The sequence below is a fragment of the Phyllostomus hastatus genome, unplaced genomic scaffold, assembly GCF_019186645.2.
Source record: "Phyllostomus hastatus isolate PE091 unplaced genomic scaffold, TTU_PhHast_1.1 phas_scaffold_317, whole genome shotgun sequence".
Lineage (NCBI taxonomy): Eukaryota > Metazoa > Chordata > Mammalia > Chiroptera > Phyllostomidae > Phyllostomus > Phyllostomus hastatus.
Window position 1 is genome coordinate 16403877 of NW_025334023.1, and position 23879 is coordinate 16427755.

General features: G+C 39.9%; 1 protein-coding gene and 1 pseudogene across 1 annotated transcript; one reads left to right on the plus strand and one right to left on the minus strand.

The window, feature by feature from the left end:
- Positions 1-14415: 14415 nt before the first annotated feature.
- Positions 14416-18322, plus strand: LOC123805361 (annotated as a pseudogene).
- A 3023-nt stretch (positions 18323-21345) lies between these two features.
- LOC123805362 (upstream-binding factor 1-like protein 1) lies at positions 21346-22584 on the minus strand. Its single transcript, XM_045817827.1, is given in 1 exon segment — positions 21346-22584. A coding segment is annotated over 1 exon segment (1239 nt).
- Positions 22585-23879: the final 1295 nt, after the last annotated feature.

Below are 23879 nucleotides of genomic sequence, written 5' to 3' on the forward strand. Positions count from 1 at the left end.
GGGGGAAGGCAAAATGGTTTAAGAAAGACAGAGAGTATTCTATGATATTTACAGTAGCAGCCAGTAAAGAAGAGATAGGAGATGCTTTGGCTATGTATAGTGTTAACTGTGATCTTCCAGCCAACCAGACACTTTTTAGAAAGGATGAAAACAAGATAAAACTCTTGTTGGGGAGGGAAGGATTGTGAGTTGGATCTAGGAAGCATTGAGCTTGTGGGAGGTCAGATTCTGAGGTAAGGTGAGAGTAAATAAGTGTAGTGTGTGAGAGAATAGAGTTAACCACTACAGTAACAGAGTTCAGGAAATGGTGAAGTGGGCTAAGTTCTGGGAGGGATGTTGTGAAGTATTTACAATTGTGTGGAACAGCTATTATTTACAATAATATTAGAGCAACAATCATATGACAGAATCTATGTGATCTCGGTAAGAAGAATAGGGAGTATAGGACCTTGAGTAGTTTGCTAAAGGAACACAAGTGATGTGAAGGACGGTATACTAGCAATACACTATGAAAGAGAGAACAGGGGAAACCTGTCAAATGATACAATATAAGCAGCCAAGCAAAGAAGACTATACAGAAAGAAGAGGAATACAAAAATACTATTAAAATAAGATGTAAGAATAATGAAAAAAATACTACAAATATATAATAACTTGTAGGTTCTCTGTAATAGAAAAGTGAAATTTGTCTCACTGTCTCAACTGTGAGAATATGTAAGAATAATGAAAAAAATAATAATACAAATATATAATAACTTGCAGGTTCTCTGTAATAGCAAAGTGAAATTTGTCTCGCTGTCTCAACTGTTGGGATGCCCCCTCTTTGGGTCCAACTCTGGTCTTTTCACAGTTCCAGGTTTTTTGGTCTCACTTGTATTTAAAAAAAAAAAGCAGAAGAGTGGCAGAAGAGATAACATTGGAAAGAAAGGAAGAAAGAATAAAACAAGAAAGAAGGAAAGAAAGGAAAAAGGCATTGAAAGATAAAACAATAAAAATTTTAAAATAAAAGACTACTTAAAAAAAAACCCTCTTCTTGATTGCAAACTGGCCAAACCTATTTTTCTGGTCTTGCTGGCTGCAACAGGCTGAGGGGCAATTGATATGGCTTTTCTCCTTTCCCATTTGCACTCAGCCAGTCTTGCAGGCACTCTCTTTAGAGCTAACCTGGTGCCTCTCCCCTAACCCTTGGGTGTGGGATTCAGGTCTTCCTGAGAGCACTCTTTCCCCAGAGTTACCACTGTGGGCAGGGGTGCCGAAGCGCGTGTTCTCAGCCAGGCTGCTGCGGTCATGAGGGTTTGGGTGTGCATTCTTCCCAGTGCTATGGGGGTCAGCAGGGCCTTTTGTGAAAACTTCCGTGCAACCTCGGGATCGCTGCCCGGGTGGGTGGGGAGGAGGCCGAGCAGCTGTTGTAGGAGAATTCCCCAGTTTTTCTTTTTGACAAATTCCTCCAACTCAAGCCAGCCACTCTCTACAGCCCAATTCTCCAGCCAGACCGGTGACTATTGTGGTCAGTGTCCATCACTGTGTGACTCTCAACTCTCCCAAGCTGGAGTCCACAGATTCTGTGGATGATCACAGCCCCTCTGTGTTTGCCACTTTGTCCTTATTCCCCTCTCTATGACTTTAAGCAACCAGGTCTCTCCCGGTGTTGTTTAAACCTTGATTGGCCAGGGAGGGAGGGAGCAGTTGACCTGGCTCTCTCCCAAGGACTCTGTGGTAGGCCCAGGGTGGGGCCAAGCCTGTATCTGCAGTCACACTTGTCCCCGAGCTGGTCCCTGGGGCCTGATTGTCCTGAAGCACTCTCCTTACCATCTGGTTTTTCAGTGTCCGCTACCATTTTTGGTCTCTTATTTTCATATATGCTGGGGTACTGGTGGCTGTTTGCTGTGTTCCTCCATAGATCATCTTGGTTTTTCTCCCATGTACAGGTCACTCTTGATTTTATACATTCAAAGGGTTTGGACACATTTTAAGGACATGTATCCATCCTTATGGTATCAATCAGAATATTTTCCTTGTTCTAAAAACCCTCTCTGGTCTGCCTTTTTCATCCCCACCCCCATCTACCAACACTGATCTCTTTAAAGTCTCCATAGTTTTGCCTTTTTCAGAATGTAATAAAGTATCAATTGTCAAGTATGTAGTCTTTTCAGAATAGCTTTTTAATTATTTTTTTTATTTTAGAGAGAGAGAGAGGAGGGAGAGAGGGAGACAAACATCAATTTGTTGTTCCATTCATTTATGCTTTCATTGGTTGCTTCTTGTATGTGCTCTGACTTGTGATTGAACCTGAAACCTTGGTGTATTGGGACAACACTGTAATTGACTAAGTTACCCAGCCAGGGATTGGCTTTTTTTTTTTTTTACTTAAAAATATGCCTTTAAGTTTCTTTCTGCCTTTTCATGACCTGATGGGTCATTTCTTTTTAGCACTGAATATTCCATTGCTAGATGTACCACAGCTGATTTATCTACTCACCTACTGAAGAACATTTTGGTTGCTTCCAAGTTTTGGCAATTTTGAAGAAAAATGCTACACACAGCCATGTGCAGATTTATGTATGTATTGGGTTTTCCTACTCTTCTGGGTAAACACCAATGAACATGATATCTGGATCATATGGTAAACTTATGCTTAGTTTTATAAGAAACAACCAAACTGTTTTATCAAGTAGCAGTGCCATTTTTCACTCCCACTAACAATGCATGAGAGTTTGTTTCTCCACATCTTCACTAGCGTTAGTTGTCAGTCAGTTTTACACATTTTAGTAGGTAAGTGATAATCTCTCCTATTTTAATTTGTAATTCTCTAATGACATGATGTTGAACATCTTTTCACATGTTAATTTGTCTGTCCAGATATTTTGCCCACTTTTAAAAATAGGTCTGTTGGTTTATTAATACTGGGTTTTAAGGCTCCTATGTATAATTTACATAATGCCCTGTATTAGATATGTTGTTTGCCAATATTTTTTCCCAGTCTATGGCTTTGTTTTCTCATTCTCTTTCTTTTTTAAAATTTTTTATTTTTGATTTTGGAGGGAGGGGACAGGGGGGAGAAAGACAGGGACAGAAAGATCAAGGTGAGTGAGAAACATGAATTGGCTGCTCCCTGTATGTGCCCCAAGTAGGGACAGAACCAGCAACCCAGGCACATGCCCCAACTGGGAATCGAACAGGCAGCATTTGTTTTGTGGGACAATGGCCAACCAACCAAGCCCTGCCTGCTAGGGTTCATCCTCTTCATAGTGTCTTTCTGAAATGAAATTTATTTGTGTATGAAATTTTTAATTTTATTTTTGTTACTTAAAATTTTGTAATTTTTAATTTTATTTTTAATTTCAATTTTAAAAGGTAAATTAATGTATTATTTACATTCATGATACAAAATTATTTTTAATGTGTAGTGATACAAAATTATCTTTTAAAATAAACACATTTAAGTAAAAATATTACCATATCTTAAAAACAATATTGAGTAAATAAGAGGATAGTTGGTTTACATGGCCAGAAACCCTTTAGGTAATGGGCAAAGGCTGTAGTCTGCCCCCAGAGTGTCCTGCTGTGGTGGAAAGGCAGACAATTGACCATAGTCCTTTTGTGAGAGGTTCTGGGCATTCTGTTTTTCCTCCTACCTTCCCCTCTGCCAAGCTAGAACTTGGCTCTGAGGAGATGTGGTTCCCTGACAATGCAGAGCCCCAGGATCATGGGTCTGCCCTGAAGGCAGTTCTAGAAGGCCCCCTCCTCATTTTTTACACATGTCATGAGGTGATGGATGCTTGGCTGATCATTGCATGGAATTCACATCCATGGCTAACTTTCCCCGGTACTGATATTGCCTTGAAATTGCTGCCTGGGTATGTCCCTGTCCTGTCTGTGCATTGCTGTGACTCGACTGGACTTGTTAGGAAGGACACTCTGATTGCCCCAGTCTGGCTTTGCAGAGTTCCAGCCCTTTGCCTTCTGTCTATGGATTTATTCTGTACCTTCACACTCAAGTAAAAGTGGGGCAAATGTAAACATGTGTCCCAGTCCATGAAGACCAGTTTTGGCTCTCCTGTGTCTCTCTATCAAGCTGAGACAGCCACTGCACTTCTCCAGGGCCACCTGAAGGCTTGAGAAGCCTGCAGAGGATGGGCTTCCTGGCACTTCTACCTGGTCACTAGGCTCTGGTAAAGGCTCCAAGAAAACTGTGGGTGTGGGATGGGATATGTAATGAAAAACTAGAAAATCTAGAGGCTCTTACTTCATCTCAGCACTGAGACATCTAATTTGCTATCAAAATGGAAAGACAAAAAAAAAACCAAACCAAAAATTCCAGTTTTTTTTTGTAGAGCCTAGAGTATCTTGAGTAATTTTTTCAATATTAATCTGTGAAAATAGATATTCTCAGAAAGTCCATCCTGCTGGAAAGGGAGCCTTATGGAGGCTGCGGTGGGGCACCTTCTGCTCTGACTCAGGGGGTGGGATGGAGGCCTCTGCCTGGCCTGCTCCTGCAAGGTCTGTACCACCACCAACATTCCTTAAAGAGCAGCTCCCTAACATGGGCTACAGTTTCTCATTGGAAAGCACAAGCTGCAGATGAGAAAACCAAGATTTATAAATGAGAGTATTCCTATTCTGTTCATTCTTAGCTTCCCTCACCCTGCACACCCAGTTCTCCCAGTGCCTTTACCAGAGCTTGGTTTCAGTCTCAAGTCCTCAGATTTGCTGGAAAAGGACACCAACTCAATAGATGATGAGAACATTGTTGTCAAACAGCCACCTTAATTTCAGCTAGATGGTAGCAATAGTTTCCAGCAAAAAGTTCAGAGGAAGGTGAAACTTAAAACCTCACCTTTCCCCTCTCCCTGGTGGCCCAAGAGCCATGTCTGGAGGTGGTCATGTTGATTTATGCAAGGGAAGGTGACAGTCCTCACCACAGCTCTGTAGTTAGTGGAAAGAACTGTGAACAGTCTGAGGATCCCCCAACCCCTTTCCTTCACAATCGGACACACCAAGGCATTCACATTTTCCTGCTGGGTTGGCCAAAAAGCCTGTTTAGTTTTCTCTGTAGAAGAAAATGCACATTTTTCATTTTCACCAATAACTTTATTGATTTGGATATTTGAGTATGCTGGCCATCTCCCAATATTGGCTTCTAGTGGGTAGATGCCAGGGGTGCTGCTAAACATCTTCCAATGCATAAGACAGCCCCACAGCAAAGAATTATTTGGCCAAAATGTCAATAGTACCAAGAAACTTTACAAATCAGTTTTGACACACTTGATCAGTCACAGCACCATCTCCGTATACTGCACAGATCTTTTTTGGGGTTTCAGTTGCATTTTTCCCTTTCTTGAAATAAAAAGCACAATATGCTGAAAATGTTCTATGTCTTCTTCCATCTTCAGTATTAAAATGGCTACATGAAAATTCACCAATTTGATGTTTTTTCTAAGAGGCACACTGATATGCACACTGACAGCTGTCACAATACAATCTAATAAAATTGTTTTAAATGAAGTTAAAGACAGCTAAGCACTACTACAGTCAGCATATAGAAAAAATGTAATGACTTTTTGGCAAACCCAATAAATGTGTTTCTAGTTACACACGTATCACACACAGGCTACTCACTGATGTTCTGTGAAATACAGAAAATCAAAAATAAATCACATTACTAGCAATACTTATGAATGTTTTGCAATAATTCATATTTTCTTAATAAATAAATCTCTTGTAATTCACTGAGGAAAAGTTGGTGCTAGAAAAACTAGAGAATAGACAGGAGGCAAAAAGGCCTTTGGCTGTGTTCTGAACAATGGAGGGCACCCAGGTGGAAGTCATTGGGCTTTGGAGTTCAACATTATTTTTAAGAATCTCGACTGTAGAAACTTACATCATCCACCTGGAGCATATGCACATATGTTGTGAAAGCTTCGGAGACCAGGCAATAACTCCCCTTTCTTACAAAGGCTCTGCATTCCCATGGCTGGTTGTTTAGTAAGAACTACACTTGGGAAGGGATGCATCCAGGTTTAAACACCAATTTTTGGTAGAGTCCAAATATGACTTATTCATTTAAAAGTACTCTTTCTTTGTCATTTTTCCTCATTGTTGTGGGTTTCTGTTTTGTTATAGTGAGCTATAAACTAACTAGTCCACGAAGACCAAAGTGATTTTCAAAGAAGCTGGCTTAGGAGCAAGCACTAGGCTGGAAAGAGCTGGGTGTCGAGGAAAAGCTTCACTCCCCAACTTGTATGGGGAGCACCCAGCTGGTTACTTTGACTGCTAACCTTTCCCAAAATGTTAAAAATATTTGTGAGGTCAAGGCTGAGGCAGGATAGGGCAACAATTTTAAAGCAAGAGTATAGTATTTGTGAGGTCAGGCAAGAGTATAAATTGAGGTCCATGTACTACATGCCAAATATTTTCTTTAAAATATTTTCTTTATTTATTTTTAGAGAGAGGGGGTAGGGAGAAAGAGAGGAAGAAACATCTATGTGTGAGAGAAACAACCATCAGTTGCCTCTTGCCTGTTGCCCTCAACTGGGGACCTAGCTGACAACCTAGGCATGTGCCCTGACTGGGAATTGAACCAGGAAGCTTTCAGTCCACAGGCCAGTGCTCAGTCCACTGAGTGACACCAGCAGGACCATGTGTCAAATATTATGTAAAATGTGTAAGCATATCTTACAGTCAATTAAATTTTTATCTTCCAATTTTGACAAATATTATATACCTTCATATTGGCATGGAAGGCTGGGTTGATATTTAAAATTGTCAGGTCTTGTTCAGGGTGCTGACATGGTTCACAGTGGGGAAAGCAAACCACAGGGTAAAAGCTACACAGCCCTGGTGCAGGCAGGACGTTTGGCAGTCCCTGACAGGAGAAGCTCTGGGAGGTGGAAAACTGCAGTTCTGGCTGCCTCTGGGATTGGATCAGGTGCTTCCGGAGACCAGAGAAGGGCTCTACTGCCTTGGTCCCAAGACACATGCAACTGTTCACCTTCAATTGCTTGTTTCTGTAAACAGGAAGGGAGAATGTTCTGTCCAGTACCTGCCCACCCCCAACTCTCTCAGCCCTGCAACCCTGCGTCAACTAGTTTCTCACTTCCCTTCCCATGAGACAGGAGAGTAAGAAGCTAGGAAAATTCCCTGGCAAGTGGAATAGAAAACCTGAGACAGAAAGCTAAACACAGTAGCCCAAGGGCAGATGGTTATCAGGGAAGAAGGCACCCCAGCCGCAGAGTGCCTGGCAAGGGGCAAGATTAGGAAAACAAAGACCTCACCCTTAGACTAACCTCTCCTCCTCTGGCCATTCCTCCCTGGAGAGAGATCATCTAGGCCTCAGTTGTGTTTCAGCTCCAGGCCCACAAAAGCACCAAAACCAGATGGGTGATGCCAGCACCAACTGTAATGACTAAACACTTCCTGCCCTGTCACTGACCAACCAGTGGAAACCATCACTCCACAAGGGAGCAGCTGGAAAACTAATGAACCGTCTGCTGAAATCCTCCTCTGAGATCTCCCCTAAGGTTCCCACCTGCAAGAAAGAGATAAAAGCCTCAAGACAAAGGACCCAGTGTGTGCACTCTCTTCCTCTGGGAAGCATCATGCCCTATTTTCTCTTCCCCCACTTTTCTTCACAGGCAGGAGTCTTGTCAACTCTAAGGCAAGGGGCAGCAGAAGCTGGTCCCTGGATAATATTCTGAAACTGTCCACAAGGCCCCCTTTTCTCTGGTTTCCTAGTCAGCTAAGGCAACCCAGCCTGGGCTCTCCTGTTGCTTCTTCTACGCAAAGCCCTTCCTTGTTTCACTCTCCATAGCTTTAATCAATGAATCCTCATGGTCACCTGGACTAGTGTTGTGAAATCTTTCCTATACTAAGTCAAGAACACACACACCTTAGCTAGCCCTAGGCAGACCCACTCAAGGCCAGATCCCTGCCTGGTAGCACCTCCAGAATTTCCCTAGCCCACCCCTTCCTCATCTGACTTGCTCCGTGCACTGATGTTGGAGGGTCAGGGGATTTGGGGCATTTGCAACTTCCAAAAGATAACAACTCACTCTACCTACACTCTACCCCATGCTTCTAGTCACCTGCTCAGCTGGGTCTCCTTCGCATAGGACATTCCTCCTGCTGAGTTCCTGCCTTCAGCCACCAGAAGCAAATGCTGCTGCCTGCCCCATCCCTGAATGGCTCAGCCCTGAAAAACTCCAGCTCTCATAGGATCAGGTAGAGGAATGGTGACCTCATGGAGGAGATATCCAGCTTCCCACACACACAAAGTGGGACATCCTGGAAAATGCGGTTCCCTTGCTTTTTCTCCTCCTGGCAGCAATTCCAGCCTTTCAGAGACTTGTTCTGTCTCTCACACAACTCAGACTGTTGCTGGGGCCCAGGTCTATGCACAGCCAAAGCCATGCCCTACGGACACTTAGCAGAGGTCTAAGCTGATTCTTCAGAATCCACAGTGTGGTTTTCCATGACTGCCTGAAATATATTTGAGGCCAGTGGAACTTGGAGGGAGGTTTTCTCAAGGGTCCAACTTGGCAAATAGCTCTCTACCCCACAGGCAGTGAACCGAATGGATTGAGATATAGTAGATATAAACTTGAATTTACCTGAATACAACTCCTCTTCCCTGAATGTAAAACTTGTCAGGAAACTCATCTCATTGCCAAGAGGGCATCTCATCTTTTCTCTACTATTCTCCCTGAGCTGGACTGTGGAGCACCAAGCAGAGAATTTCCTGTCCCGCTGTTGCTGGGAGGCCTTGCAGTGCTAACTGTGGAGTCTGAGAGGCAAGAGAAGTTTTCATTCAAGAGTGGTGGCCGAGGTGTTCTTACTTTAAAGTCTTACATTAAAATATAAATATATACTAATAAGTAAACTAAATCATTTCCTACATAGCAGAAAATAATTAAAATAACTCTAAGGCAAACACATATAAAATATCTTCAAGTTTTCAGACATTTGCTAAAGTCACTAGCTAATGAAATAATCCTTTCTATCCTTTGGTAAGTTAAATATAAAAGCCCTTGATGTCCAGAAATTTAGATACAAAGGCAGCCTGTGAGGGTGGGTTTGTTGTGAAATCAGTGGCTCTTGATTATATTACCTTGGTAGAGGTTTATTTAGGGAAATTAGCCAAGGTGTTAAATTAATCTTTCCTTTTGAAGAGACCTAATCATCCATATTTAACACCTGTCTGAAGACCTATGAAATGGAGTCACCTGGAAAAATGGGTGTGGTCTTCAGACACAATAGAAGGAGCCAAACTCATTCTCCCTTAGAAGAGAGAGAGTGTGTGTGGAGCTCAGCTGCCTGGGGAGACTCCTGAAAGCTCCTCCCACCACATTTGAAAGGACTGATCCCTGACATGACTTCTAGAGCAAGCATTGGTGAGTTTTAATTTATCAGCAAACTGCACTCCTTTCTATGAAATCACATTAACTGCCAAATTAGTGAGAATGATTCCATCACTGTTTTGTTATCTTGCCTTGAAATGCCTTTGAATTAATATGATGACTAATTTTAGTTCTCTTGCTTTATGTATCCCTTAGTTGTTCTAGTTATTATAATGACTCAGAACATACTTGCCAGGTATCTTGTGGTTTTGTACACGTTGTAGATCCTAAAATACATTTTTAGGAGTGTTTGATTCTAGATGTAGTCCATGTGACAGTCTACTCTAAAAGTAGTGAATGCTTGTGCACACAAAAGAGAGGATATTCTATACTATTTAATAAGATAAGCATTCAATGATTTGAGAAAAAGATTTCAATATTTCAATATTTCCCTTTGAAGTGAAGTAAATGTTTTTTAAGAAACAAGAGTTTCCTGATGAGTTTTAAACTCAGGAGAGTCCAGTGGTAATTTCTGAGTCTCATATCTACATATCCTTTAACCAAGCAATATCATCTTTAGCAATCTTTACAACAGAATTTATCACAAACAAGAATAGACAAAAAAAGATGTATTTTCTAGAATTTTCAGTAGTTGATAAATAAAGGAATAGGAAATAAATGTTCTGAAATGTGGAGTATCATTTAATGAAATATACTACATATTATTAGTCAGTTATGCAACACACAATATTCTCTAATCACTGGTTTAGCCTGTGTTGTCTTGTGTGTTTTTAACTAATGGATTTTATTAATAAGAAATGCTTGCTTCCATATGACTAGAAAAACCAGTACAAACCAATTCACAGTACTGAATAATATCAAATTAAAAATAAAACCTCACTCATAAGTCAGAATCACAGTCAGTGATCTTAGGGACTAATATTTCAATTTATTGCTAAAATAATAAGAATATTATATTTAATATTTATTAAAATTACCCATTCATTGATTTACAGAAGGTACATCCAGGGCACTTACTCTGTGGGTGGTCCTGCATGGTAAACCTAGAATGAAACAAGGAGACCTGGTTTTTTTTTTTTTCTTTCCGTTGTGCCCTGACTAGGAATCAAACCAGCAATCCTTCACTTTGTGCAATGATGCCCAACCAACTGAGCCAACCAGCTTGAGACCTGCTTTTATATTTCTTAAGTTTAAAAACATATAAACTTATGATAGTTTCTTTGATGTGCCAACTTGGCTAGATGGAATTACAAGAATGGAAATGAGGGCAGCAGCCTTTTTTTCCATTTAGCATACATACCACTTGCCTAGTTATTCAATCAAAGACTAATCTAGGTGGTGATGTGAGGAGATTTGCAGATGTAAGTAAAATCCCTTATTTTGACAGGAAGCTAGAGAGATTTCCAAGTGAGCCAGAGTTTATCAGTGGAGGCCCTTTACAGAATGGCTTAGACAATCCTTGAACAAGACCCCAAACAGCAAATGGGTATTGCTCCAAATACTCCTCACTGACAGCGGCAAATGCTTTGTTCCATGACCACTGGGTTCCAGTCTGCTGGCGATTTCTCTTCCAGACTTACTGTAGCACAGATCTCATACTTGCTTAACCAGGCCCCACAATCATATAAGCCTATCCTTTGTAATAAATCTGTATAGGAATCTCTTCACATGTGCATTCTTATTACTGGTTCTGCTGCTGTGACCTGAACCTTGACGACATAGCATTGATGGATTCTTCTTCACTGCTATGACAGTCTTGATCATAAATCTTTTTTGTTTGTTTAGATTAGGGTTTTTTTTAATCTTCACTGAGAATATCAATTTTAGAGGGAGAAAATGGGAAGGAGAGAGAAACATCAATCAGTTGCCTTCTCTATGGGCCTTAACCTGGGATCAAACCGCAACCTAGGCATACACCCTGACTGGGAATCAAACTCACAAATTTTCTGTGTGTGGGTCAATGTTCCAATGAACTGAACAATCTGACAAGGGCTTTGCCATAAATCTTGTGGTTCAGTGGCAAAGAATTCTTCTCTCAGAAAACATTGGGAGAGTCCCTGTCCAAATTTCCTTCCTCTTTTGGATTTTCACTTAAAAAGATATGGCATACCAAGAAAAATACAGATGATCGTCTTTATTTGCAGATTCTATATTTGTGAATTTGTCCATTCATTAAAATTTATTTGTAATTCTAGAACGAATATTCATGGTACTTTCTGAGCCATTCTTGTACTTGCATCCAGCAGGAAAAGTTTGAGTCCTGCCAGTTGAATGTTCTAAGCAGAGTTGAGTAAGGAGAATCTCTTCTTTCTTATTTCAACTCAAACTGCATACAGTTGTCTTTTCCATGGTACATTATGGCAGGTTTTTTTGCATTTTTGTGTGTTTGTTGGTGATTTCATTGTTTAAAATGGCCCCCAAGTTTAGTGCTGAAGCACTGTGATATAGCATGTGGAGGTAATGTATCTGTGAGATTCACTTCCTTAAGGTATGAGCTCTAGTACTGTTGGCCATGAATTTAATGTTACTGAATTAATAAAGTATATTAAATAAGGTGTCTTTAATAGAAACACATGTAAAACAAAGTTATGCACTAACTGATGGATGGAAATGTTGTGAACAGATGAGGAAAACTTTGCATTTTTGCTAGCAATAGTGCTTCAGTACTTCCTAGTAGAGTGTTTGTGTCACTTTATAGAACATGACCACCATGAAAAAAATGGAATTTTCTGTATGTGTAATGTCTATCATTTTAAAAACAAAGTATTTTTGTACAATGCAATGAGGAATCTGTACTTAAAAATAAAAAATACATGACTCAATAGAAAAATGGGCAACTTTTTGAAGAGCTTATTTATGGCAAAGAAAATTAAAGAGCAAATAAACAGGAAAAGATGCCAACTGTAATTAACAATGAAGAGAAAGGAATTCAAATAATAAGAACCATTTTTTTACAAAATTGGCAAAACTTTTGTAATTTTGATGATTGTCTCCAAGTATTGGATAATTAGTGATTTCTGCTAAGTTTTGGAAAGGGAAAGTAATTGAAATTGTAGGCAGTGCTCCCCGTTGGTGTGCTCTAGGGAATGTCCTGTAAATAGAGTAGAAGATCACTTCAAGGAATGCCTCAGGTTACAAAAAACTCCATAAATATTAAATAAACCTTAGATAATTATTGAGCACATGCCTGCTATGATAGTATTTAGTTTCAGATGCATCATTCAGACAGTTGTTTTTCGAAACAAAGCCAGATGTTCATTTAATGAATGGGGAGAAATTGACTTGTTAATATGGCATAAACTTGTAGTGTCACCTTGCTAAATATCTGGGAGTTGCAATCCCTCTAAGAGGTGAGTGTGATCTTCAAAGAGTCTAATAAAAGAAGCAAGCTCATTTTTCTCTAGAGGAGACAGACCACACTTAAAGTTGACTGCACTGCGGAGACTTCTGAAAATTATTGCTACAGCAGGTAAACTCCTGAGTTATATTTAACAGGGCTAGTTTTGAAAAAATCATTGTGGAAATTGTTCATAGATCCCAGGTGAGTGCAACTTATACCAAAGAAAATCCTTCTATTTGGGTGCTAAAAATATTTCATCTTAAACCTACTAAATGGTACTATTCGTAACTCATATTCTTACCATGTATTTTATGAATTATTAAGATACAAGTTGTTGCTATGTTGTGGTTGTTTGTCATATTGTTATGACAAAGAAGGTAGATGTCAAAAATCATATAATTTTGTAGCACAGTATCTAAAATATCCAGTGTTTACTGCTATAGATATGCATGCAGTGTGAACCTATGGAGTTCATGTTAATATATACTTACACATACACATATATTTAATGAGTGTATTAAAAAGATCTTATTGTTCAATACTGTAAATGCTGTCCCTTCATAACTTAGCTTGTAGATCTTATTTTTTTCCAGACCTGATTTCAAGGTATTAAGAAAATGATTAGGGATACAGTTGCAAGGGGAATAAGAGCACTCTCTGAAATACCTTATTTTAGAAATCAGAACTCAATTCTTTGACAAATTAAATCTATTTCAAGGCATAATTTTCCATATGATGCTGGCTGTCATTTTACTTTAGACTTACATCTTACTGAACTATGAAAAAGTTCCTGTAAACTCTGGCCTCTGAAATCTGTTGGCAATTCTGACCTCTTCATTTTTGTCTTAATTCAGAAAGGAAAGGCAGCTCCTTAGAACTGTGGAAATAAAGTCTGTAGTTGCAAAAACAATTATACATATTTTAGTTTAAAATAAATTCACACTTTTGTATTAAAAAATCAAGAAAAATATTTACTTAAACTTTTAGCCTCTGTTGTCCTGTGAGGAGTATGCAATATAATTGTTATAGGATATAGCATTTACTATTGTAATGATAACATATATGCACATTTTAAAAAATATGTCAGTTCAGAGTTTGTATAGGCAGAAGTGAATTTAATCCTCAAGAATAAAAAGGAAGGCCTGATTCAACATTTCTTTCTTTTCTAGTGAACCTAGATTGGTTTCACAATTGGTGTTTCTGTTTGTTTCCTTCCTTGCTTGTTGTAAAGGAAAGAGCTGGGCTTCTGGGGCCCTCTCTCTGAAGTCATTTTATAGAACACCTTTGGCCACCTTCCTCTCGTGTTTATTGGCTAAAGTAGATTTACGGGGTAAATCTTCCACTTCTGCACTCACTAACAAGTTATTGGACAGAGGAATGGGGATAATTCTGATTTAGAACAATTAAGACCATCACCCAAATTCCATATCCACATTCATGAAATGGATACCTGCACAAGTTTGTATTTTGTTTGGAACTAGGAACTGGGTGTGGAAGGTGTCGTAAGCCATCTAGTCAGAATGTCTGCTCTAAGGCCCGAGCACTCTTTCTTGGCCTGAGATTTTTCATTTGTGTTGTAGAATAAATAGTGTTTGTCCTGTTTTAGTGAATATTGCAAAGAGAGAAAAGCATGGATATCACTACTCTCACGTAACTCTTCAGAAGCTTCTTACCAACCCAGGCCCAGAAACAACCTGTTGCTAATTCTTCCCCAGAAACATGTCTTCTGGAGTCTTGCAAGTCTTCCAGGAGTGACTCACCTGCTCCATCTATGTGAACTACTCCACAGACCCCATCACCATAGGCTGTGGGCACTGCTTTTGTGGCCCTGTGTCCACATCAGCTGGCAGGACACCTCAGTTCTTGCTCACTGCTCTGAATGCAAGGGAACGATGTGGCAGAGAGACTTTAAAACAAATATCCATATCAAGAAACTGGTTTTCCTTTCCTGAAAAGGCAGTCTGCAGGAGATCCTGAGCTCTGAGCACTATAGGTGTGGGCTAACCCAGGAGACAAGCAGATCTTCTGTGAAGAGGACAGGAGCCTGCTCTGTGTGCACTGCTGGCTCAGGAGCACGAGGTTCACAGACGCAGCCCAGCAGAAGAGGCTGCTGAGGAACACCGGGAAAGGGCTTTCTCTGAAGACCCACTTCTGCAAAGTGTGTATGAAGTTCCTGTGGGTCTGTTTCCTTGGGGATTGGATTACTCTATCCAGGCGGCCCTTTCAGAATCTCTGTCCTGGGGTTCCTTGGCCTGAAGCTTCCCACATTTGACAAATATATGATCCCTTTGTTTTCAGTGGCACTGATTTATCGCTCATTCAGAAGGCCCTCCCTATATAAGGTTTAAACTGTATATTGTCCTCTTCACCAGGTCTGATCGATTTGTGATTCCTTTGCAGGAGAAGCTCCTGAACAAAATGTGTTCCCTGTGGGATGAATCTTGTGAAAATGGCAGAAACCTGAATGTGGAAACTATAACAGCCAGATCTTGGGAGGTTAGTATTGTATTTCTCCAACCTGCAGTATGAACATGGTCATGAATGACTTTTAAAAGAGGAACTTAGCCCTGGCCAGGTTGCTCAGTTAGTTTGGAGTCTCATCACATACACCAAAAGGTTGCAGGTTTGATTCCTGGTCAAGGTACCTATGGGAGGCAACCAATAGATTTTCCTCTCTCACATGGATGCTTCTCTCTCCCTCTAAGATCATGGACATATTCTTGAGTGATTAAAAAATAATAAATAAATAAATAAATAAATAAATAAATTGAAAATGGGAACTTAATCTAAAACGATGATGTTCTTTGTGTTTCAAAGGGAAAGGTGTGATCACCAGGAAAAGGGTGTTTGCCTGTATTCAATTGTCGGGCTCTTGGTCAAGATCTCTAACTAAATGGCAGCTATTACCCAAAGCATGCTGGTTTGTTCCCAGGATAAACAATGTTTATTACTTCTATACCAACAACCATAAGAAACTGGACCATCCCACAGAGTGCCATATGTGGTGGGAGGGGGCGAATATGGGCCATAGGATGCACTTGGCAGTCACGGAAAATTCAGGTGAAACATTTGAGGCAGTGGAAGCATTAATGTGAATGTTGCTGGACAAGTAGTGTTTGAAAACAGATGGAAAATTTCAGGAGGAGAGCAGAGTGTCAAATCTAGGGAAACTCTGAACTTACCCCAAGTAATTAATGTTGAATCATATATAATGTATTTAAATAGAAAGAGATGTCTGAACACTTTAGGAGAATTTAAAAGTAAGTGATTTCCTCATTCTGGATGGTTATCTTGAAGTTGTGATATCTAATATAAATTCACTCAGCAAATATTTCATGAGTATTTAGTTTGTGCCAAATATGGACCTAGAAAATGTAGCAGTAAACAAAATAGAAACTATTCTTGCCCTAACACAGCTTACAGTCTAAATCAAAGGGGAAATGGTCAACATATATACAGGTATAATACAAGATACATTAAAGTGTGGTAAGTTCTTTGTAGAATACTAAAGCAGTAAGGAGAAATGGAGTACAGGAGGGTATGGGGCGGGAAATGAGGGTCTGAGTTTCAAATACAATGGATCATCAGAGAGACCTCACTGAAAACTTCACATTACAAAATGACCTCTGAAAAGGAAGGCAACCATAACGGTATGTACAGAGAGAATTCTAGGTGGAGAAAGTTACACATGCAAAGGTATTGCAGGAGGGTATATTTGGGGCAGCTGAAAAGCCACAAAGAGTGTCAGAGTGAATTAAGAGGAGGATGAAGGGAAGTAAAGTCAAAGAGATAATGCAGATCAGATGTAAGTGGAACTTTATTAGAGTAGAATTTAGCTGGCTGAAATGCAAGGGGATGAGCGTATTGGTCCGAAGTCACAGCATATGAAATGGGTTTAAGGAACTTGTCCCAGATTTCAGAAATCAGGCTAAATAATGGATTCTAATCCAAATACTATAAAGCTAAACAATGTATAGCTTTTATGAATGAACTATGTTGCCTTCTCACACATATTGGCTTGAAGATAGATATCAGACATTTTGTATTTCTTTATGATTATCTTATCGGACACTTCATTATGAATTAAGTGGATATAATCAGTTGATAGAAATATTTTGATCTTAATGTAGAAAAGAGGAAATACAAAATTTTGTGGGTTATGAGAATTGGAAAGACTGAGGGTTAAAGTTAAAAATAATTAATCTTCATGAGACAAAGAAGAATTAGTGAGATTCAGTAGGAGATTGATAAAAGTGTTCATGTTTTGACTAACTAAATGCCATTGCAGAATTATGTGAATTTAAAGAGAGAAGCAATCAGTCCTGAGTTTGGAAAAAGGCCTCCCTTTCTCCATGAGGAGGAGCAACATCATTTTGAGAGATTGCAAAGGGAAGGCAAGGAGGTTTTTCAGTTACTCAAGAAAAGGAAAACCAAGATGGCTCACAAAAGGGAGCTTTTAAGAGGAATGTATAAAGTGCTGAAGGAAATGTGCTGTAAACCAGATGTAGAGCTGCTCCTGGTAAGAACTGAGGAGTGGGGTTTTGGACGTTCACGTGCACTGGTATTCTTCCAGCTGAAATCCACTTTCTCTTTCACATCATTTCCCCTGCCAAAAATGTAATTCCATAAGTACAGTTACTTTGTTGGGAGGGTATTGCTCCACCAAGGGACCAAAGATCCCTCCTACATGACCCATGAGAAACCAAACTCAGGAATGGTTAAGGAGTCCTGAGTTATATTCCACATCCGAAAGTCAATGATATTTTTGGCTTTGTGAAAATTCACAAAGTGGTTAGTTGTTAATTGACATTTATTTAGGTTAATTCATACACATGGCAATATGGAAAGATTTGGGAATGTAGACTCACATTGCTGTCACTTTTGGGTCCTCCCACTTTGGAAGTAGGAAAGACTCCAGAGAATCATAGTTACAGTACAGAACAGGGACTCCCCCCAGTGTCTTCCCCCTTCACTGGCACAGGGAAAGTCTCCAAGAATCAGTCCCCAGAAGGACGTTAAAATATGACAGTATGGTAAACTGAGGTTTTTATTAGGGAGAAAGTAGGCACGTTTCCCAGGAAAGAACACAGAGGGGAAATAATAACTTCTGGAACTGTCTCAAAATCTCACTCTGGACTTAGTGGAAGATTCATTTGTGAAAAGCATTAAACCTTTCCGTTTTTCTCCTCACAGGGTTTTGGAGACATATCGAATAGGTGAGTGTGACTCTTAACACTGGCTGATGCTTCTTCAGAGTTTGCACAGATTCCAGGAAGGATATACTAAAGTGAAGACATACATTATTGGGATCTTCCTTCAGTTTTTTTCCTCGATCTTTTTCCCCTCCACCACTGCATGTAGACATGTATTTTTGTTGCTATTCTCAGTGAATTCATGTGTCAGTTTCAATGGAAATGTTGCAAAACAAACTAAAAAATTAATAAAGAAAACCTCTTCATTCCTGATTTCCTTTTTTTGTTCTTGACAGTCTACCTATACAAAGGAGAAGGTGCTACATCCTCTGAGCGATGAGAAAGTTAAATACCTCAGAGTCACAGCCAGTGGAACTGGGGATAAGAGGGGAGAGGTAATAGCCAGCAGTGAGAAAACCCTGGTGGCTTGTTGATTCTGTATATAGCAGGTGACAGGTGTGAAAAATAGATGAAACAAATTCTCTTGAGTGTGAGAACTATGTCAGTCCCCAGGAACAGCTCAGCCCTAGGAAGCAGATTTGCCCTGCCTTGGGAATGTTTCACAACCTCTACCTGGATAGGTATGCAACAGACTCAATAAGATCATTACTTTGTGATATGAATTCCTGTGGATACGGGACTCCTCGATATTAGAATGATAAATAAACTCATGGACCATAATTAGGCCATGCCAGAAAATTATAGAGACTAAAATGAGAGTATGCAGATCGCCATGACAGGGAAAGCAGCAGGAGACACTGAGAGGCTATGTTAGGAAACCAGGACTTTCTGGTCCTTGAAAAGGAGAGCCATTCAGTAGGTGTGGTGAAGGTATGAAGCAAATCACTCCACAATCTCATTTTCCCTCTTGAACTTGCCAGCTCCTTGAGACTCAGTTCAAGCATCATGGCACAAGGGATACCCACCCTTCCCCTGGTCTTTTGCACACATGCACACTGTGGCACCCAGGTGATGATGTGATATTTGCCATTGGATTTCTCTCTGATGTTATACAAAGTGAAAGAGACTAAGTGCCAGTCTAGCCCAGTCTAGGTGTCTGGAATGGCTCTGAGAGAGATTTCCCCCCCTGGTTCTTCTACCCTAAATACATTTTACCTTTCTAGGAAGAGAGAAGTGGGAAACCTTCAGCTTCATTGTAATAATTAACATGTTGTATTTCTGTCACCCTGTTGCCCCCACTCAGTTATTATTACTGAGGGGAAAGTCAATTCAAATCTAGATTATGTAAAAGAGGGTGAAGGGGGCAGGTGATTGGGTGGAGGTGGCCAAAGTGGGGTATGGAAATGGCAACATTTATAATAGTGTCACTAACAGAAATAAAGTAAAAAGAAAAATTAGTGGATGTAAGAAACATATCCAGGAACTTGATGTAAATGTTACGTTCCCAGCATAGGAAAGGATGGAAAATTTGTCTATTCTCTAATCATCTCTTCAATATGGAATAAAAAAGTGGGTTTATTTCTGGAATCCCATGAGGGTTTAATATTAGGTAGCACAATAACCCAATTTCTGACACTAATATACTTGAGGAAAATTTCACTGATAGCTCATAGAAGTGATTTCCTAGATAATAAAACACATTTTGTAATAAAAACAACAATATAAGTAAAGTGGCATTTACTGAACAGGTTATATTTTATTTTAAATATGTATCAATCAGCATATTTTGAATTGTAAATCTTTTTTTGTAAGATTTTATTTATTTATTTTTAGAGAGGGAAGGGAGGGAGAAATAGAGAGACAGAGAAACATCAATGTGTGGTTGCTGGGGGTCATGGCCTGCAACTCAAGCATGTACTGACTGGGAATCGAACCTGCGAAAGTTTGGTCCACAGCCTGCACTCAATCCACTGAGCTATGCAAGTCAGGTAAATCTTTTAAACATTAGTTTGAAAGTCAGAAGCAAGACTAATACTTCTCACTGTTATTACTTAACATTGTTCTGGATATTCAAAAAAACATTTAGAAAAAAGTATGAGAGGTATGAAAAGTGTTAATATTACCATTATTTTTTAAACAGATTACCTAGAAAAACAATAATAATTCACTAAAATATCTAGTTATCTAAATGCTCAAATGTTAATGGTTTTCATATGAAAATGATACAATTACTTTTATAATCCTTGTATGCATGAGAAAACAACATGGAAATAGCCAAAAATATACAGGAAAACGATCTAATAAGAGGGCAATAACCTTAAATGGATTTTCAAACATATCAGTAAACCAAATAATCAAATGAATGGGGCACTGGGACAAGAATTCACAGACAGACCGGTAGAATAGAATAGTGTACATATCTATGTCTATAGCTCAGTATCTATGTATTTATCTGTGTGCCTTGTGTGTCTGTCTCTTCTCCCACCATCAATCCTGAATGCTAGGTAGGAGACTCACTTGCACCCGGAGCAACAGGAAGGAATTTTGGCCTCTGTTCTACAGAGGCACTTATCAAATGAAATAGCGAACTTTAAGAAATATACATATATTTGTCTCTATATATTTGAAATTATAGAGATGTAAGTCTCACAGAGATGAAAAAGTTAAATATATATACATATATACATATATATAGATATATAAATATAAATATTGCCTCCTACATGAGCTTCCCAATCTCACATTTCAGAGTAGCCAACTCCTGCCACACACCAGACAGTGCAAGAGTCCAGAGGTACAGTTCTTGTAGGGAGTGTGGGAGCCACAGGCTCAAGGTGGCCACAGACAACCTCTGGCACACAGAAAATGGGGAAAGTAAAACTTTCTAAAAAATCATTTCTTAAAAACTACAGTTGACATACATTATCACATTAGTTTCAGGTGTACACCCCAGTGATCAGACATTACATAACTTAATGAGTGATCATCCCAATAAATTTCACACCCATCTGATACTATACATAGTTATTAGTCCATTGTTCCCATATTCCCTATGTTGTACTTCACATCTCCATGATTATTATATAGCAAGCAATTTGTGCTTCTTAATGCCTTCACCTTATTCACCTATCCCCCCAATGCCCTCACGAATGGCAACCATCAACACATTCCAAAAGCAAAACCGCTTACTTCAGAAACACTCAGTCTAAAGCAATGTGACCTCCACAGCCCAATCATCTCTTTCAAGAGCCTTCACCACACAGAGTTCCTGGGGAGGGGTAAACATGCTGAAGGAGGACCCCATACATGCTCAAAACTTATATTTCCCTCCCAGCAAGACCCACTCCTCCCAGGTTTATGGACCTGATATTAAGAGTATTGTCCCAAATTACATAATCCCCAAAGTGTTCCACCCTGTACTTAGGAGGGGTAGGGGTGATGAAGGAACAAACAAAGAAATAAAAGGGAAAGGAAGACCAGCCCTTCCTTTTGTTGCAGATGTCAGGGACTTTTGTTGGGAAGCTCTCTGTCCCACCATTTTGGGAATGGACAAAGCTCAGTTTGAGTCAGAGGTGACCCCTGAGGAAGATGAGCTGCAGCTGCTGTCCTCACAGTCTTCATCTTCTTCCCCACTGCTGGAGTCTGAGGAGCTACTGCTTTCTGCCTTTTCTGCATCTTCCTTATTTTCTTCTGATGTGTGTGAGGCATGAGAATGGGCCCCTTTAGTCCCTGATGATTCTGTCTCTGGAGCCTGCAGCCCCTGCTCCTCCTTGCAGAGCCCTTCTTGCAGAGCCCTTGCTGAAGGACAGAGCACATCTGTCCTGATGATCTTGGCGTCCGGGCCTCCATTCATGTTCATGTTCTTACGCTTAGTATAGGTTCTCTCTCTGTAAGCAGTGTATTCTTCAGGGGACAGACTCTTGAGCCAGTGATCCAGGTCCACCTTGTACTGTTTCTGCAGCTCCTCGGCCTGCTTCTTGTAATGCTGCTTCTGGCTCAGTGGGACTCTCTGCCAGCGTCTGTCAATCTCCACCATGCGCTCCCTTGGGGGCAGGTCTTGCAGCTCCCTACTTGACCACAAGTCCTGGTGGAACTTGTGGTATTCATTCATTGGGGGCTTCTTGAGCTCTCCTAGTCACAGAAATATGAATTTTATCTTCCCAGAAAAATAGTTTTCTGAGGGAGATTTCACATTTTCCACATTTTCCTGAAGTTCCTTTTGGGCTTTGGTTGGTCTCCTTTTAGGTACAACAGAAGTCTTGGTATTCTGGACTAGATCAGGGTGGTCCTTCCTAAACTGAGCCAGTTTCTCCTCAAACTCCTCTTTCTCTTTCTCGAAATCTTGAATGTATTTCAGCTTCATTTGTTCTCGGAGGTCCTTGTATTTCTTAGACAGGACCTTGGTCAGCTCCAGGTTGTTCAACTCAGGGTATATTTGGGAGTACTGGGCCCTGTTCTGCATGCAGAAGCGGAAGTAAGCAGTCAGGGGCCACTTGGGTAGGTGGGGGTGGTTCTTGAGTGTTTTCCTTTCGTAAGACTTTTTCAAATATTCCTTAGTTTCCAGAACTATTTCTGTCAAAGTATGAAACTTTCTTATTTTATTAGAAATTTCTAACCACTTGAGCTTGCACATTTCTCCAGAATAATCTTTAAAAGCTACTTTTCCCCAGTCCATCTGTGACTGGGTTGCTTTGAATGTGTTATTGTCATTGGGTGGGAGATTATCCTCTAGGAGGTCCAGTAACATCTCAATGTCTTCTTTGGGCCATTGGTCTTGGCCATTACTTGATGCCATTTCTAGGAATTTGAGCCCCTTACAAAGGTATGCAGACTCCACAGCAGAACTTCAAATATCTTCACTCTTAAGACTTAGCAGTTGAGCTATTTCAGAAGTTTTGCAAAGCGTGGTTCTGTGTTTCTAAGGAGAAAGAGAAGAAGTGAATGAGAAAACCACAACCCACTTGGGATATGTCCCTCATGTAATTGACTTGCCTTAACAAAATAAATGAAAACCTGCCTACCTCTGAAGGGAAATTTTGCTTACCTGTCATGTGCTATATTGTCACATTTCAAAATCATCCTGTCACCTTTCATTCTACCCTGCTTTTGCCGGATCTCATCAGGGCCTTTCTTAGATACAATGATGACTGGCTACTCAGGGCTCAATGTAAGAAAAAAGCCCTAGGGAAGAAAAGCAAAAATTAAAAAGAAAAGAGAAATGTCAAAAAGGGATAGGGCTATTGATCTCTAGTGCCGTTAGTGTGGCCACCTTTTAAGTGTGCTCAGGTGTCTGTGCAGAATGTACAGGCTAGAATCAAAATGAAACAAGCTAAGGAGACATGCATTCCACACTGGTATATTTTATGAATGAATTTTAAACTTGGAGGAAATGACTAATGTAGAGATTATTTGTAGAACAGAGCAATGAATACTTCTAATGAACCATACTACTTCTCCCTTCAAAAGTCCAGGATCAAATGAGAATTATGGAACGTCTAAAATTTTATTAGCTTAAATTTTTATTCATTTTCAATCATCTGTCCCTTTTACTCTTCCACAACAAGGTTTTCCAATTAAGTTTCAGGTTTCATGCCTAAATGAGAAACCACACAAAATCTAGACCTTTCCCTCTAGGTATCACAATTTGTGCAGCCAAGGAACATAAAATAAAAAAAAATTATGGAAAACTAAATGTCAATAACAATAATAAAAAAATAACAATAACATTAAAATTTATAGAAGAGTAAACTAAATAATTCCATCATTTTAATTTAACTAGGCAAATTACATTTTTTAGTAAAATCTTAAGCCAGCTGATTTTCTTTTTTTTTTTTAAGATTTTATTTATTTATTTTTAGGGAGGGAAGGCAGGGGGAGAGAGAGAGAGAGAGAGAGAGAGAGAAACAGAAAGAGAGAAACATCAATGTGCGGTTGCTGGGGATTATGGCCTGCAACCCAGGAATGTACCCTGGCTGGGAATCGATCCTGGGACACTTTGGTTCCCAGCCTGCGCTCAATCCACTGAGCTACGCCAGCCAGGGCAAGCCAGCTGATTTTCAAATTGTCATTTCTAATTTTTAAGGAAAGAAG